This window comes from Coniophora puteana (genome assembly GCF_000271625.1).
Source record: "Coniophora puteana RWD-64-598 SS2 unplaced genomic scaffold CONPUscaffold_14, whole genome shotgun sequence".
NCBI classification, from domain to species: domain Eukaryota; kingdom Fungi; phylum Basidiomycota; class Agaricomycetes; order Boletales; family Coniophoraceae; genus Coniophora; species Coniophora puteana.
Window position 1 is genome coordinate 616435 of NW_006913066.1, and position 15107 is coordinate 631541.

Genomic DNA, 15107 nt, shown 5'->3' on the forward strand with positions numbered 1-15107 from the left:
CGTTTCATGTCAGGTCATCCTTCTGCTGGAAAACTGAGTTAGAGACCATGGACGTTGCGATGGACGATCCGGCGTGGCAACGGGCGAGGTGCTGGGCGCCAATCGGGGCGTAATAAGTCTCGGGCCGAAGCGAGAAGAAGGGCCCAAGTTTCCGAATGCGGAAGGGAACGCGGAATCAATGATTGATTTGAGACTCAGCGAATACTGACATTTTTCCCACAGCGAAGGAGGGAGGGGAGGACATAAGGCTTTGCCATAAATTCAATGCCCGCTCCCACACTGTCCTGGCAGGACCCGCGAACGTTCTCTTACGCTTGTGTCTTCTCTACTCTCGACTCCGCTCTTTGTCTTGAAAAATCCTCCTCGAGCATATTCCGACCAGCCCCCAATGCAGGGCAACTCACCGCCCCCGTCGGCACGTGGGACCCCTGCACGCAGAGGCCGCCCGCCGAAGAACGCTAATCGCACGCCCGTGCGCAACCCAGATCCAGCCACGCCCGTCACCAGCCCCACAGACCAAGATACCTCTGTTGTACTCTCTTCCATGGACATCCGCGTAGCAGGAACAACCCCGATCGTATCCGCTGACGGATCCAACCAGAACACCAGCGGCGCAACAAACTCTTCGTCAGTCGCCTCAGCCCCCAATTCCAGGCGCGGTTCTCGCAAAGCCAAGACGGACGCTATCGCTGCCATGCAAGCTTCCTCCACCGGCGACGAGTCCGACGACCCTCAGTTGATGGGCGCCCTGCGCAACTCAATGCCTATCGAGGTCGCTCCCGTCTTGAATCTCGCTTCGGTAAAGACAATTAGCCCTAGGGAACTTCCGCCCAGGTCGACGCCACGGCCATTTGGCCTCGAGGACTGCCCAGCGTTCTACCCAACCCCAGAAGAGTTCAAGGACCCCATGGCATACATCCGCAAAATATCGGACAAGGCGACGGAGTACGGGATATGCAAGGTTGTTCCGCCTGTTGGATGGAAGATGCCGTTTGTCACGGACACTGAGGTGCGTCACCGAGTCACCCGCTTTTTTGGGTATTTTTGGAGCATTTTACACTGATTTTTTGGGCCCGCCGCTAGAGTTTCCGCTTCAAGACACGTCTTCAGCGGCTCAATTCCATCGAGGCCTCCTCGCGCGCTAAGGTCAACTTCCTCGAGCAGCTGTATCGCTTTCACAAGCAGCAAGGCAATCCTCGTGTCTCAGTACCCACCATCAACCATCGACCACTCGATCTGTGGCTGTTGCGCAAGGAGGTGCACAAGTTGGGTGGCTATGAAGCGGTGAGCTCATCCGCAGTCTGGCTCAACTTCTTGTGAACTTTTGACTGATGACCCACTGCTCGCAGGTGACCAAAATGAAGAAGTGGTCCGATCTGGGTGCTCTGTTGGGGTACCGTGGCATTCCGGGTCTATCGACGCAGATTCGGAACTCGTATACCCGTGTGATTCTGCCGTATGAACACTACTGCGAGCGGGTGCGCAACTCGACCACGTTGTCGCCAAGCGTGCAGCGCGACCCCTCGCGCGCCCCTGGTGACTTGTGGCTCGCTGACTTCGGCAAAATCGGGAAGAGCACGAGTAGCCCTCCGTCCAGTCCCCTCACTGCATCGTCTTCTAGCCCCTTATCCGAGCCGCCCGAAGATGGTAGGCGGGGCAGACGCAGCGCTCGGATGTCCACCGATCGGATGACCACTCGTAAGCACAGATTCTTGCACAGGGACGCACTCGCTGACCCATCCCAGCTGTGCGTCAGCTTTCAGAAGGCGGCACGACCCTGCCCTCGCCCGCCTTCCCATCTCCTTCGTTCCGCGAGGCAAAGCGAGAGCCGCCAAAGGATAAGCAAGAGGTTCGTTCCGCTCTTATTCGCTTCACCATCATCGCAGCGCTTATTCATCCCAAAGCAATCCTGCGAGATATGTCAGAAGAAGAATCGCGGTGAAGAGATGTTGCTCTGCGATGGCTGTGATTGCGGTGAGCAAATTGCTCACTTGGGCGAGAGGTGCATCTGACACCTATAAGGCTTTCACATGTTCTGCCTTGACCCGCCTTTGTCGTCCATTCCGAAGGGACAGTGGTTCTGCCATACTTGTCTTTTGGAGACAGGCGGTGATTTCGGGTTTGACGAGGGCGAGGAACACAGTCTGTCGACTCTGCAAGTACGAGACGCTGAATTCCGGAGGATGTGGTGGTCGAAGCATGCACCAAACGTAAGTCCACATTTCGCTTGATCGGATCTCCTTGTTGTTCTAACTGACGGGGATGCGTATCAGGCAAGTGTAAAGATGGATTATGAGCCGAACGATCCGACCGTTACTCGGGTCGGCGACACCGCGGTTTCTGAGGAGGAGGTGGAGCAGGAGTTTTGGCGCCTGGTCCAGTCACCCGACGAGACGGTTGAGGTTGAGTACGGAGCTGACGTCCATTCTACCACGCACGGAAGGTTTGTTTCGCCCATCTACTGATTTTTCTGGATTTTTTGACCGTTGGAAAAAATCGCAGCGCGATGCCCACCATGGAGACTCACCCCCTCGACCCCATGGCAAAGGATCCGTGGAACCTGAACAACATGCCAATCGTGTCCGATTCTCTTCTGCGCTATATCAAATCGGACATCTCCGGAATGACGGTGCCCTGGACCTATGTTGGGATGGTCTTCTCCACGTTTTGCTGGCATAATGAGGTACGGTGATGCGTGGATCTCCGTTGCCGCGAACGCTCACGTTTTTCACAGGATCACTACACGTACAGCATAAACTTTAGTCCGTGTCCTTTTCCTTCTGTCTGCGGTTTCATTTTATGATCTAATCATCTGTGGCTTCTCTTAGTGCATTGGGGTGAGACCAAGACCTGGTATGGTATTCCCGGCGACGACGCCGAGAAGTTTGAGGCGGCCATCAAGAGTGAAGCCCCCGATCTATTCGAGGCGCAGCCCGATCTCCTATTCCAGCTTGTGACCTTGATGAACCCCGCGCGTCTGACGGAGGCTGGTGTGCGCGTGTACGCGTGCAACCAGCGTGCAGGCGAGTTCGTTATTACGTTCCCCAAGGCTTATCACGCGGGGTTCAACCATGGGGTGCGTGTCTTTGGGCCTTCTATTTTCAATGTCCGCGTGGGCGCTTATTTACTTATTGTTCCATCTGCGTGTCACAACAGTTCAATTTCAACGAGGCGGTCAATTTTGCGTTGCCGGACTGGCTGAGGCTGGGACGGGACTGTGTGGAGCGGTATCGGGAGCACAGGAAACTTCCTGTGTTCTCTCATGACGAACTTCTCATCACTATCACCCAGCAATCGCAATCCATCAAGACGGCCATCTGGTAAGCGTTTTGGACCCTGGTTCTGTCGTACTATATCCGGCTGACCGTCAAAATCTAAATCAGGCTCGCGGATAGCCTGAGGGAGATGGTCGTCCGAGAGCTTGGAGAACGGGCGCGGGTCCGCAAGCTGGGGATGAAGGAGGTGCTCGAGGAGGCAGACAAGCCCGAGGACCAGTATCAGTGCGCGATCTGCAAGATGTTCTGCTACCTCTCGCAGGTCACATGCCAGTGCAAGAAGGAGGTCGTTTGCGCAGACCACGTTGACCTGCTGTGCGAGCACAACATGTCTCAGCTCACGCTGCGCCTCCGCTTCTCGGACGGAGAGCTGCAGGACACGCTCAGCAAGGTCGTCGAGCGCTCCGAGGTGCCCGGCGCGTGGAAGAAGAAGCTGCAGAAGGTGCTCGAGGAGAGCGCGCTCCCGCCCTTGCGATCGCTCCGCGCGCTGCTCGCCGAGGGCGAGCGCATCAACTATCCACTGCCGGAGCTGCCGACACTGCGCAAGTGCGTGCAGCGCGCGAACGAGTGGGTCGACTCCGCGAACGGGTTCATCATCCGCAAGCAGAGCCGCAAGCGGTCGCGCAAACGCGGTCGGCCATCGCACGCGGATATCGCGGCGAACGCTGCCGCCGCCGCCGCTGCTGCGCAGGACGAGCGCGATCCTGGTGATAGGCCTGATCGTACGCTGAGCGACCTGTATGCGCTCTTGCGGGAGGCGGAGAATCTGGGCTTCGATGCGCCCGAGCTTGGAGTGCTCGAGGCGCTGGCGAGGCAGGCGGAGGATATATCGGCCAATGCGCAGGTGCTGTGCAGGCAGTGGCAGATGCATATGACTTCTGGGGAGCGCGATGCGCTGATCAAGGATAGCGAGCGGCTGCTCCTCGATGCGTCGTCGCTGAATGTCTATCTGGACCCGGTGCTGGAGATCGAGAAGGTTGTGTCACGCGAGCGGCTGTTGGACGAACTGGGAAAGTCGGACGATGACTCGAAGGACCTGGATGAGGTGCGGCGGTTGCTGACGCGGGCCCGGGCGTGCGACCTCGCGCCGGACAACAAGTACGTTCAGCGCTTGGAGGCGCGGCACCGGGCGGGTGCGGACTGGGAGGAGAGGGCGAGGATGATGCTGGAGCAGCCTGGGAAGACCATCGAGGAGCTGCAGGAGCTGCTGGGTATGACGGAGTCGGTGCCTACCGACCCAACCATCCACGATCGGCTCAAGTCGGCGCTGGCCAAGGCGATGGATTTCGACAAGCAGGCAAAGGGCTGGGCGACAGCGGACGGGATGGTATCCAAGCCGACTCCGAGTCAGTTAAGCGGGTTCATCGCGCGCTGCGAGAAGGACTTCCACATTCCTTCGGTCAAGAATTTGAGCCATATTGCTCAGTATGGGCGCGAAGTCGAGGACAAGTGCGATGCTGTTTTGCGCAACCGCTACCCGCACACGGAGAAGGACGTGTTCAAGGAGATCGAGGAGTGGGGTCGCTACGCACGCCAACATCTGTCCATGCTTTCTCTTCCCTTTTTCCAACAGCTGGACAAGCAGTTGAACCTTCACTATCGCTGGCTTGAGGACCTGCCGTGGTACTGCAAGGACCATCCTTCTGGACACGGCTCGGAGATCCTTGATGATGTCATCGAGGCGACGCGTCCCGAGGACGATCTGCCTCCGACGGACGAGTACTTCACGTGCATCTGCCAGGACCCGGTTCGCCCGCCTCCCCCCGGTGGCCAGTCCGACGCGGTACAGTGCGACCATTGCTTTGCGCGCTTCCACGGCAAGTGCGCCGCCAACGGAGGCTCGTGCCCGTTCTGCGACCACAACCACTGGAATGGCAAGATCCACAAAGAACGCAATTGGCACTTTTGCTTCCTGCCCCTCATCCTCACTCGAGCGCCCGATCTCACCCACAATTACTCGGATACATGGAAGCAGCTCGAGATCATCGTGCACCGCGTCGACCGGCTTTCGTCCGTCATCGGCCACTTCCTCACCTTCGCGTCACAGGCCGGCAACCAGAAGACATCGCTGTTACCTCAGGTCAGACACTATATGCGCAAGCTGTATAAGATCCAATTCGCGGTGTCCCCAAGCCGCGAGATCTCGTTCGGTCTGGACCTCGCGGGCCTGCATCGTATTCTGGCGGGGTTGCCGACGGAGAAGCCGCACAAGAAGCGCAGAAAGCCTAAGCTCGTGTTCGGGCCGGATGCTGACGAGGATTGGTACGATGGCACGCGATGCGTTTGCCGGAGGAACGCGGATCCCAAGTTCTTGTATACGAAGATGGATTGCGACCACTGCAAGCGGCGATACCATGCACCATGTGTGCGCGTGACGTCGACACCGCTGCCGGACAAGTGGACGTGCCCATTGTGTTGCGTGCGGAAGAACAAGTCGTATCCGTTTGCGGAGGTTCGCGTTAAGAGGGCTGACGGTAAGTCTCTCAAAGCCAGCTCATGCTCAACTTGATAACTTACCTCTGGGGCTTGTGATAGACGATAGATTGACGGAGATGTGGGTCAACATGCCAAAGACGTACGAAATGCACGGTCAGGAGTTGATTGTCGAGAGAATGCCTCTTCCACGGCCAGACGCGATTGTTCTGGACCTCGTCTCTTTCACGCCATGGTCGCCTTCTGATAGTCGCGATCGCGATCGTACCAGTACTACAAACGGCACCTTCGCAACGCATGGGTTCCCTACCCCTGTGCCCACACACTCGCCACCAAACCAGCGCCCGTCATCATCGCACTCACATCATCAGCCTCCCTCACCAGCACCGACACCTCCGCGATATTGGAATGGTTATCTCCCCAACCGCGTCGGGCCGAACCCCTACCAAGCCATGAGCAGCGTCCCCCCACCACCGCCGTGGAACTCTAGCTGGCACAATCTCATGGCGACCACTGGGGCACGCCCATCAGGCGTTCCGCCTGAGGTCTCCGCTCCCTCCATGTCCGCAACGACGTCGTCCTCGTCGTACGCCGGGAAAAAGCGCAAGTTCATCGACGAGCCCGGCCCCGAGCGGCCCGAGAGCAGCGGGAGCACCAATGGCACCGCCGCCAACAACGGACGCGAGCCCTCGCCCAAGCAGCAGCGCCGCTCCGTCCCGCACACACCCGTACCGCCGCCCGCGACCGTGCCGAACAAGGTGCAGACGCTCTCGCCCTCGCTCGCGATGATCGTGTCGCCTGTCGATACGGAGCCGTCGCCGCGTCCTGCGCCCGTCCCGCGGCCGTCGTCGCCGCCGCCTCCTGCCAACACGTCTTACAATCCCAAGTACTACCGCGAAACGTCTTTGCGCGGGTAGATAGTAGGTAAGTACAGCGGTCGCCGTGCAGATGTGAAAGAATGTTTTCTGCGTTTGCATATGATGATGTCCACGTTACCATTGTATCACTAGCCAGCCATGCCAAGGATCTTTGCGTTTTTCTTCCTTTTCTATTTGTCGTTTACTTCGCTCAGTTTAGTTCTAGCCAGCTAGTGTATGCTCCGTCTCAATGCTTTCGTCACTGTTAGTCAAATATACTGCTATAATATGCTATAACCCTTGTCATGTGTGCGAAGTTGGATTAAGTGCGGGATGTGAGCGTACTAGCCAATTGTAGCTTGTTCTACCAAGTGAATAGAATGAAAGATAAAAAATGTAAGTGACGCTGAGAACGATAAGACTGCTCGTGGAAAAATAACCGAAGAAAGCCCCTGATAAGTATGTGTGAATAATTGCGTGCGTGCTGTGCGTGCGTGTCCGTCGTGAATGTGTCTAGTGCTCGTAAAAAATAATGATGTGCGTGTAGCCTGTGTTGCCCTTTTCGTAATCTAATTTTTACCTTCTGATCATGAACTTGTACGTCGTGTAGCCGCCGATGACAGCAAAGGTGGCGAGGGCGCCGACAATGGCGCTGAACCACGCGTAGCCAGGCTAAACATACACATATGCATCATAAGCGAGGGATGGAGACGTGAGAGGTGGGAGAAGACACGCACGACGTCCTGGCCGGGCACGTGCACGTTCATGCCCCACAGGCCGGTGACGAGGTTCATGGGGATGAGCACGGTGCCGAGCGCGGTCATCTTGGAGAGCACGTCGTTGATCTGGTTGTTCGCGTCCGTCATCTCGATCGAGATCTGGGCGAGGTAGTTGGAGTGCGAGCGCGAGAGGATCTTCTCGTAGTGGTTCAGGTTCTGCGTCATCGTGATCAAGTGGTCCTGGATGTCGGAGAGGTAGAGGCCCTGTCGCAATATGTTAGCGGAGGTCAGCGTATTGGAGGAGGATAAACGCACAATATCGCTCGTCGGCGCGACTCTCCAGTTTTCGTTGCATCGCTTCGCCAGACCCTTCACCACGTCCGCCTTGTTGCCCATCAGCCTCAGCAGGCCCATGACCTTCTTGCGGCACGTGCCGATGCGCCGGAGCATGTCGCTCTGCTCCGTCTCCTTGAGAATGAGCACGAGCTCGTCGATCGAGTCGACCTCGTACTCGATGCTCTGGATCAGCGGGCCAAAGGCATCGGTGATATCGTCGATAAGCGCGTACGAGATCCAGTCGGACGTGACGGAGATGTAGTCCTTGAGCTGCTTGATACGGCGGCGGACGTTTTGCGGGTGCGGGGTTGGGCGGAAGTGGAACTGGGGGCGGGGGCATCAGCTACAGATTGCGTGGAACGTTGAGATGAACAGGAAAAGCCGAGATGACCCACCGAAAGGATACCTTCGCGGAAGACGATGATGTACATGTTGAGCGGCTCGAGGTGCGTCGGGCTGTACGGGTCCTGGTCAAAGCTGCGGAAACAGACGAGGTAGTAGTTCCGGAAGAGCTCGATCTTCTCGCGCGCCTCTTCCATCTGGATATCTTCCGTCGTCAAAGGGTGGATCGCGAATACCTGCCGCACAGCAAACCACGCGTCAGTTATAATATAAGGCAGTGCTCGCAACAGTATGACATATGAATGGGACACAGCATAAGGGGGCGATGACATGGGAGTTGGAAACACACCTTGCTGAGAACCCTCATCTCCTCATCCGTCGGGCTGAGCACATCGAGCCACCACGTCTTCCCCTGGTACTCGTCTCCGCCGCCCACCAGCCTTGCAGGCCCACCAGCTCCGTTCTTCACATCCGGGCGGAAATATCCATTCCCATTACCAGCTTGCGCATCCTGCTTCTTGCCGTTCCTCGGCGTCGTGTCCCCATGTTCAAAGTGCTCCGACCTTGCATTCGCATTCGCTGTCGTCCCCCTGCTGTTCGACCCCGAACCTGAGCCCGGAGGCGGCGGGACCGGCGTCTGCATGCCCGAAAACAGGTCCTCGAACGTCTGCCCCTCGCTCGGAAGCTCAGAGAGCGAGCGCGCGTGGATCGTCTGCGAGAGCGCGTTCGAGTAGAACGAGAACCGGTACGGCCGATCGTGCCCCGTGTTGATGATCCCGCCCATCATCCCACCCATACTGCCCATCCCATTCGGGAAATACGAGTCGCCGCCCGGCGGCGCCGGCGGCAGGTCCTCGGACGAGGGCCCCGCGCGAAGGTGCTCGGGAAGTAGTCGGCTCGGGCTCCCGTTGGCCTGGTTCTCGAATAAAGCCATCTTGCCGCGGATGCCCTTGCGGTTCGGCCGTGGCGCGGGCTTGCTCTCGCTCAGCTTGCGGTGCGGGACCTGCTTCGCCGCGGTGGAAGACGCGACCGAGTCCGAGGACGGGTTGAACGGGGGTGCGCCCGACGGTGGGGACTGTATTATGGCAGACACGCCGTCGTCGTGGTGCCTGTGTACATGTGCATGCTCGGGGTCGTGCTCGTGGGTGTCGGCGGGTAGCCGCGTGCTGACCTGCCGCTGGCGCAGCTGCTGCACGGCCGTGCTTGACGAGGCGGCGAGCCCGAGCCGCGTGCGCTCCTGCGACGAGTAGTCCTCGAGCGGTCCAAAGTCATATACGCTTCCGGGTGCATTCGCCTGGTAGGTTGGCAGGCCTGTGAGCGACGCGGACGGATCTTCGTGTGCTGCATGTGGGATGCCTGCGAGCAGGGTAGGGTCGTGCGCGGCGCTGAGGTGCTGGAACGGCAGGCCGATAGGGGATGGAGAGTGCTCGAACTGGCGGGGCTCATCTGCAACTCCTAGATCAAGGTCGGCTTCGCTCACTTCTGCTATGCCTGGCTGTATCCTTGCCCCGCGTGCCATGTTCAAATCATGCTCCTCATTGCACGAGAGGGAAGGGAAGTTGAGGTCGTCCTGGGAGTGGGGGTGGACGGGGTGAGGATGGACGATGGGGCTGGGTTCGTATGGGGAGGTGGTGGGCGAAGCGACGGTGTTGGAGCGGGCACGAGAGAGATGGAGGGCCATATCGACGTCCATGGTGCGTTGGCGCTCACGAACCTCGGGGTCGTTGGGATCGTAGGAACGCATGAGGGTGGGAGACATGCGAGGGGCCCGAACAGATGAGTCGGCGGCATCATTGCTGTTGTCCCGCTCGTTCCTCCTGCGTACAGGGGAAGAGCCTCTGACAGAGATTGGGGAGCTGGAGAGGATGGGATTTTCCTGCGGAGGGGAGCTCATTGTGACCTGCTGTTCTTGAGCTTACTGACGGAGCTAGTGGGTTGATTAGCAACAATTGGTGCGCCGACTCACGCGGGCCTAACCTGCATGAAAGGGGACCACCTCCTGCTCGATGACTGGCGAGGAGGGGAGAGGACGTTTGAATATGACGAAGAGGATGGAGAGCAACCCGCGAAGAGGATCAATGTTGTGTCGGACGTCGGGTATCGGTAATGCGGCAAAATCCCATGGCCCAATCCGACGTCAGCTTCACTTCCACACCCAAACCCAAATCGTCGCATACTATGACATGGTTCCCCCAGGCAGACATCGTTCTGGCTGTAGCATGACTGTGCGTCTTTAGCGTCCTGAAACAATTGTCTAAGACACCCTGTCCATTCTCGTCGTGTACCCCGCCCTGTGCTTTACATTAATGTTTTGCAGGGCGCCAGCTATTGTGTCTGGCATGTTGACGAGATCTCGGTCAATTATTTGCAGCTGAAAGCAACCATGTAAGTCACTAGCTTGCTTCAAAGTGTACTCGCGTGGTTCGCTCCAGAATGTCGGTGCTAGTATCGATTTCATTGCATGCATGCATATCTCCGCGCACGCATTCATCCGGTCGCAGAAACCATCCAAACAATCAAAATTGGGGTTCGGCGATGCTCGTGAGGAGACCTGAGGGCTAAGTGCCTGCGCTTCAAAAGCTTCCAACGTGACAAGTTGTACCGGACGAAAGAAAATCCCGGAAAGCGCCAATATTAGACTCAAAGGCCACCAGAGCACCCATCCTTCATTATGATAACCAGCCCTCGCAGAAGAAGTACTCTTAATAGCTACAGAACCACGGTGGGACGACGATGATAGCTGAATATGGAACTTAAATATCACGCTACACGTAGGCATCTGCTTCTAGAGCTACAAACGGGTACGGTGTAAGCATCTACGCCATCGATACACTAGTGAGCCGCAACCTCAGGCGCGGCAGCCTCGACCCCATTCGTCGCTGCACCCTGCGCTGCGACGCCAGCGCCGGCGTTGGCGTTGGCTCCGCCATTTTGGTGCCGTGCGCTGGCGACCGTGCTGATCACGCTCGCGAGGCCGGCCTTCCACGCAAGAAGACGCTTCTCGAGCGCCTCCCACTGCTCGCGCTCGAATGTGCGCGCCGTAGCACGGTGCACGCGCAGCGTTTTGGTGGTTTGCGAGAGCTTGCCTGTCAGCAACCGTACACGGATGACTGGATGAGGAAGAGAATGCGGTCTGAGCCGCTGTGGGGAGGAGAGGAGAGGTATGCGCATACCGTCGATGGACCATTTCTCGACCTCAGACACATCGATCTGCAGATGCGATGCAATCTCGGAGTAAGGCAGCTCCTTCCCAACATACTGGAAGCCCAGCGACGAGAACGTGAGCAACCTTATTTTGTGCTCGAGTTGACTGGCGATGAGGCCTATCAATCCGTAGTGTAATTAGTATCCACACCCCCTTATGTAGTCCACAAGAAGAACTGCCTCACCATATTTTTCGATGACAGCGCCATTCGAAGATGCCCAGGCGGTGTACTCTTGCAGACCGCCACTCAGGAAGATTTGGAAGAGGGGAAAGATCTCGTGGTCTTTGGCAGCGACAACCGCATCAAGCTTGAACAGAGGGTCGAAATCGTATACAGTCGGCAAACCGAGCGCCATCACGATTGCGCTCACGGCTGCCTCCTGTCGTAGTGGTGAGGATGAAGGGAGGGACTGAACATAGCGGAGGTTGTATGCGTAGGCTGTTTCTCTGCGGTGACCAAGGCAATCAAACGCACGATGAGATCAGGTCTGAATATAGGGAGGAAGAGCAAGGAGAACGACGCACTGTTGACCCGATGTCTGATATGCGTCAACAAGCTGCTTCACGAATGCGCTCTTTTCCTCGTCAGAGATATCCCAGTCCACAAGCCACCGGTCGACGTCGTCTTTCGTTAGTCGGAGCGCATTCAGCTCGCCGTTGGCAGTCGCGGTCTTGAGGAGTTCAGTGTAGATGAGGGGGCGGATAGCGAAAGAATGAGGGCTGTGGTTGAAGGTGTTGGACATTCTAAGCAGACGATGTCAGTGCTTGGCGCGCATGACGGGAAAGCCCAAACTATTAGGAAGCGCATACATGCGGTACTTGAGCGCGTTGTTTTCAGACGGTGACTTGGAGACGATATCGAGGATGCGCTTGACCTCGCTGGTGGTTTCGTCATCCTGTATCAATCGATGTCCAAATACATGCGCAATGAGAAGATTGAAGAAACCCTCAATCTCTGAAACGATCGCATCACCTGTTCAGTAAGCGAAAACTAGAGAGTCGAATATATGCGCACCGAGGTCCGTACCCTCCCCAAGATCCTTCACTTGATCGATGACGAACGTGACCGCCTTCTGATACTTGACGTCTGACTCTTCTGGTGTCCCCTCCGGAAGCTTGCTGATCTCCTCATACGCGCTCTTGATCGAGGTCTGCTCCTCCTCAGGCCGGTTCCGTAGCGTGAAGTCGAGCAGCTCCTGGACCTGCGATTCGTCAGGCCAAGCAATGTCAGACAGCACAGTAGTCAGCTACCTGCTCAGCATGCGTTCCCTCCCCCCAGATGACAGCGGAGGCTCGTTCGACCGACATGATTGGCAGTTTTGAGAGTGGGTGGAATTTTGTAGTTGCGTCGGGCGACTGAATTGATCGGCTAACAAGATTCAAGCCTGTTGCCTAACATGTACAAATAAGTCATGGTCAGGGGCTTCGGAGATTTTGCCTGCTTTATCGTTTGTCTATCCACTCGAAGTCTCAACACGGGGCACGAGACCATGCTCCGTCCTATCTCAATAATATCCCGAGAGAAATTCATCTCATCCCCGTGTTGCAGAATACTAGCTCATATTGTTACATGTGTTATACTAAGCTTATTTCCATAGTGTGAACCTTTTTGACGCCTTCAAGCCACTTATCTGCATCCCGCATCCCGCCTTCGAAAAAGCCAACCCGATACCACGACTGCTCGCTCTCTCCATCTGCTTCAGAGTTAACAGGCTTCACCACGATGCCTTGCAGTATCCAATCGCCATCCATCGCAATAATCGCAACGAAAATGCTCTGCTTGCCTTGCTTAATCTCGACGTCACCACTGCTATCAAGCAGACACTCCCCAATTTCCTGCATCCATCGTCCAGTGTCTTCGTCGATGAAGTCTTCGTCGACCTTGGGCTCGATTCCCTTGTTGACTGCATCTTCACGAACTTTCTCCATATGGTCTGCATCCATAACCCAATATACCCTCCGATTAGCGCGCATGAAGCACGGTACTATCGGTGCTCGGAGCACAAGGCTTCCGGAAACAACCTCACCGAACGGGACCTGCGAGGTTTTGAGCTGGGTTTCGCACATAATAACCTCGGCCACAAGATCGCCGACGTCTTCGCCATCGCATAGATTTATCTTCCCGTCCACAGCAGCCCACGACCACGAAGGCCCACGATAAACCGAAGGGCGTGAGCGTGATACGGGATCGAAGCGGTAGCTCCTGCGCCACAGGAGGTCCTTCAGAAGAGTGCACCGCCAGAGTCCTGCCAGATAGTCGCTCTGAATCACGAGCGAGAAATCTTCCGCAAGCGCAGCGACTGCGACAAGCTTGTCCGCAGGTACAGATAGCTCCCGCCTAGTATAGTCCGAGATGACTCTTCTCCACATTCGATATACACCCTTCGCAAACTCTTCTGCGCTCATATCAGTGTCGCGGAAATGGTGTATGGTGCGAGGCACTCTCCCAACCCAGAACCGATTGTCTGCGCCGCCAATGTTTTGAACGGTATCCCAGCAGACATACTGGATGGTGTGCGACGCAAAGACTAGTATGCGCGACGAGAGGTAATATTCCTGCAAACACCACGCACGTGTGTGCGTCGGCTCTTCCCACCAAGCATAGTGCGTTTGATCATCTGCTGCGAGAGTGAAAGTGACGGAACCCGTACCGCTTCCATCTGGGAGTATGAATGGGAGAGTGAATGAATCCGTGCAGAGGATATCTGGACGAATCTGTAAGAAGCCTTCGCTAACCCGTTGTGCGCTTGCGGCCACGATGGTAAGGTAGGAGTGGCGGTAGATAGAATGCATCTTGGAGAGCTCGTTGATCTTGTCTTTTTCGTCGTCCTGAATGATACACAAAGAATCAGCCCATAAGTAGCGTATGCCCAACCTATGAGTTGTATCGATGGCATCAAGGAGAGTTTGCGGGAGGCTGGTGCGATCAATGTGGTCCAAATAAGAATCGAGGTTCTGCTTCGTGGCTCTGTGAGGTTGTGGCTCGCCCCAAACATAGCTCAGAGCGACGTATCGATCATGTTGCCCATCGGTGTAGAAAAGGCGAGGGTTTGAGGGATTTCCACAATCAATTACGCGGGTAGGAAGGCTCGGGGAAGGATCAGGGGGTAGACATGACTCGCAAGAGCGATTACTGGCACAGTCCTGGAACCGATCCATCGCGAGAGATATGGCAAGCTCGGTTCCGACATCACGATATATGTTTCGTCCGCGTATGTATCTTGCTGCGGGGTCGTCTATATTTGCGATGAGTCAGCTGCACCTTTCTAAAGGGAAATGTACATATGTTGAAATGCTCGCCTTCTCTTGTGTACATGTAGACACGGTGATTATTGACTTCCTTGTCCACCACAGCCACATAGGAATCCTCGGATGGGTCATCTAGAAGTGAGCAACGGGTCGACTATCTTTCGCCATATATGAATGATAGATAGTGCACACACCTGCATTCGGATAATACCTGTATATGGGCTTATCATCAGCCTCGACGGAGTTCACAGCCACGCAAAGCTCTGAATCTTCCATGCCCCCAGATTCGTACCCAACTCGAACCGCCACTGCTCTTTTAGGGTCCCTACCCTTCTCCACACCCGGGTCCAAACATCTGACCAGGAACTGGCACCAGCGACAGCCTTGATTGGCGCGGATGCGTATATCTTCTGGGGAAGTCGCGTATACAAATCCACCTGTCAGATCTTCCGTATTCATAGGGGGTAACAGAATGCCAAAATGGTTCTCCACGACGCCAGTTGTACATAATTGACATAGTTCAGAAGGTTTGAAGCTGTCAAAAGTTAACGATCCTCTTGTTGGTTACACTGGGAATTGTTGGTCATGTGGGTACGTACTTTTCTATTCCCGAAGGTGATTCCATACGTGAAGCAGGCGACAACTGCGAGGTACTCAAGATTATAATTTGAGGCAAGAACCGGAAGAGATC

General features: G+C 56.2%; 4 protein-coding genes across 4 annotated transcripts; 1 reads left to right on the forward strand and 3 right to left on the reverse strand.

Annotated features, from left to right (window-relative positions):
• Nucleotides 1–47: 47 nt before the first annotated feature.
• Nucleotides 48–6865, forward strand: CONPUDRAFT_139698 (uncharacterized protein; the record flags this gene model as incomplete). The annotated part of the gene is made up of 14 exons (XM_007775353.1): nucleotides 48–53; nucleotides 395–1009; nucleotides 1084–1284; nucleotides 1350–1698; nucleotides 1746–1849; nucleotides 1905–1974; nucleotides 2023–2210; nucleotides 2274–2443; nucleotides 2503–2683; nucleotides 2735–2762; nucleotides 2829–3076; nucleotides 3157–3320; nucleotides 3384–5749; nucleotides 5811–6865. The coding sequence occupies 14 exons, from the start codon at nucleotides 48–50 to the stop codon at nucleotides 6623–6625; spliced, it is 5505 nt and encodes a 1834-aa protein (XP_007773543.1). The 3' UTR covers nucleotides 6626–6865.
• A 276-nt stretch (nucleotides 6866–7141) lies between these two features.
• CONPUDRAFT_63984 (magnesium transporter) lies at nucleotides 7142–8746 on the reverse strand (the record flags this gene model as incomplete). Its single annotated transcript, XM_007775114.1, has 6 exons — nucleotides 7142–7237; nucleotides 7303–7548; nucleotides 7600–7944; nucleotides 8016–8198; nucleotides 8312–8402; nucleotides 8526–8746. The coding sequence occupies 6 exons, from the start codon at nucleotides 8744–8746 to the stop codon at nucleotides 7142–7144; spliced, it is 1182 nt and encodes a 393-aa protein (XP_007773304.1).
• Nucleotides 8747–10651: 1905 nt separating this feature from the next.
• On the reverse strand, nucleotides 10652–12496 carry CONPUDRAFT_130843 (PCI domain-containing protein). Its single transcript, XM_007775354.1, has 7 exons — nucleotides 12419–12496; nucleotides 12183–12369; nucleotides 11978–12122; nucleotides 11693–11911; nucleotides 11352–11614; nucleotides 11136–11285; nucleotides 10652–11072 (listed from the first exon to the last, which is right to left on the reverse strand). The coding sequence occupies exons 1-7, from the start codon at nucleotides 12473–12475 to the stop codon at nucleotides 10795–10797; spliced, it is 1299 nt and encodes a 432-aa protein (XP_007773544.1). The 5' UTR covers nucleotides 12476–12496; the 3' UTR covers nucleotides 10652–10794.
• A 208-nt stretch (nucleotides 12497–12704) lies between these two features.
• Nucleotides 12705–15080, reverse strand: CONPUDRAFT_111166 (HET-domain-containing protein). The gene is made up of 4 exons (XM_007775355.1): nucleotides 15016–15080; nucleotides 14611–14951; nucleotides 14468–14548; nucleotides 12705–14403 (listed from the first exon to the last, which is right to left on the reverse strand). The coding sequence occupies exons 1-4, from the start codon at nucleotides 15039–15041 to the stop codon at nucleotides 12743–12745; spliced, it is 2109 nt and encodes a 702-aa protein (XP_007773545.1). The 5' UTR covers nucleotides 15042–15080; the 3' UTR covers nucleotides 12705–12742.
• Nucleotides 15081–15107: the final 27 nt, after the last annotated feature.

Coding starts and splice junctions, on each gene's coding strand:
- CONPUDRAFT_130843 (XM_007775354.1), bottom strand. CDS start 12,475: ATGTCGGTCGAACGAGCCTCCGCTGTCATCTGGGGGGAGGGAACGCAT. Junction 12,370..12,418: donor AGGGAACGCATGCTGAGCAG/GTAGCTGACTAC, acceptor GACGAATCGCAG/GTCCAGGAGCTGCTCGACTT. Junction 12,123..12,182: donor TGGGGAGGGTACGGACCTCG/GTGCGCATATAT, acceptor CGATCGTTTCAG/AGATTGAGGGTTTCTTCAAT.
- CONPUDRAFT_111166 (XM_007775355.1), bottom strand. CDS start 15,041: ATGGAATCACCTTCGGGAATAGAAAA. Junction 14,952..15,015: donor TCACCTTCGGGAATAGAAAA/GTACGTACCCAC, acceptor AACTTTTGACAG/CTTCAAACCTTCTGAACTAT. Junction 14,549..14,610: donor CAGGTATTATCCGAATGCAG/GTGTGTGCACTA, acceptor GCTCACTTCTAG/ATGACCCATCCGAGGATTCC.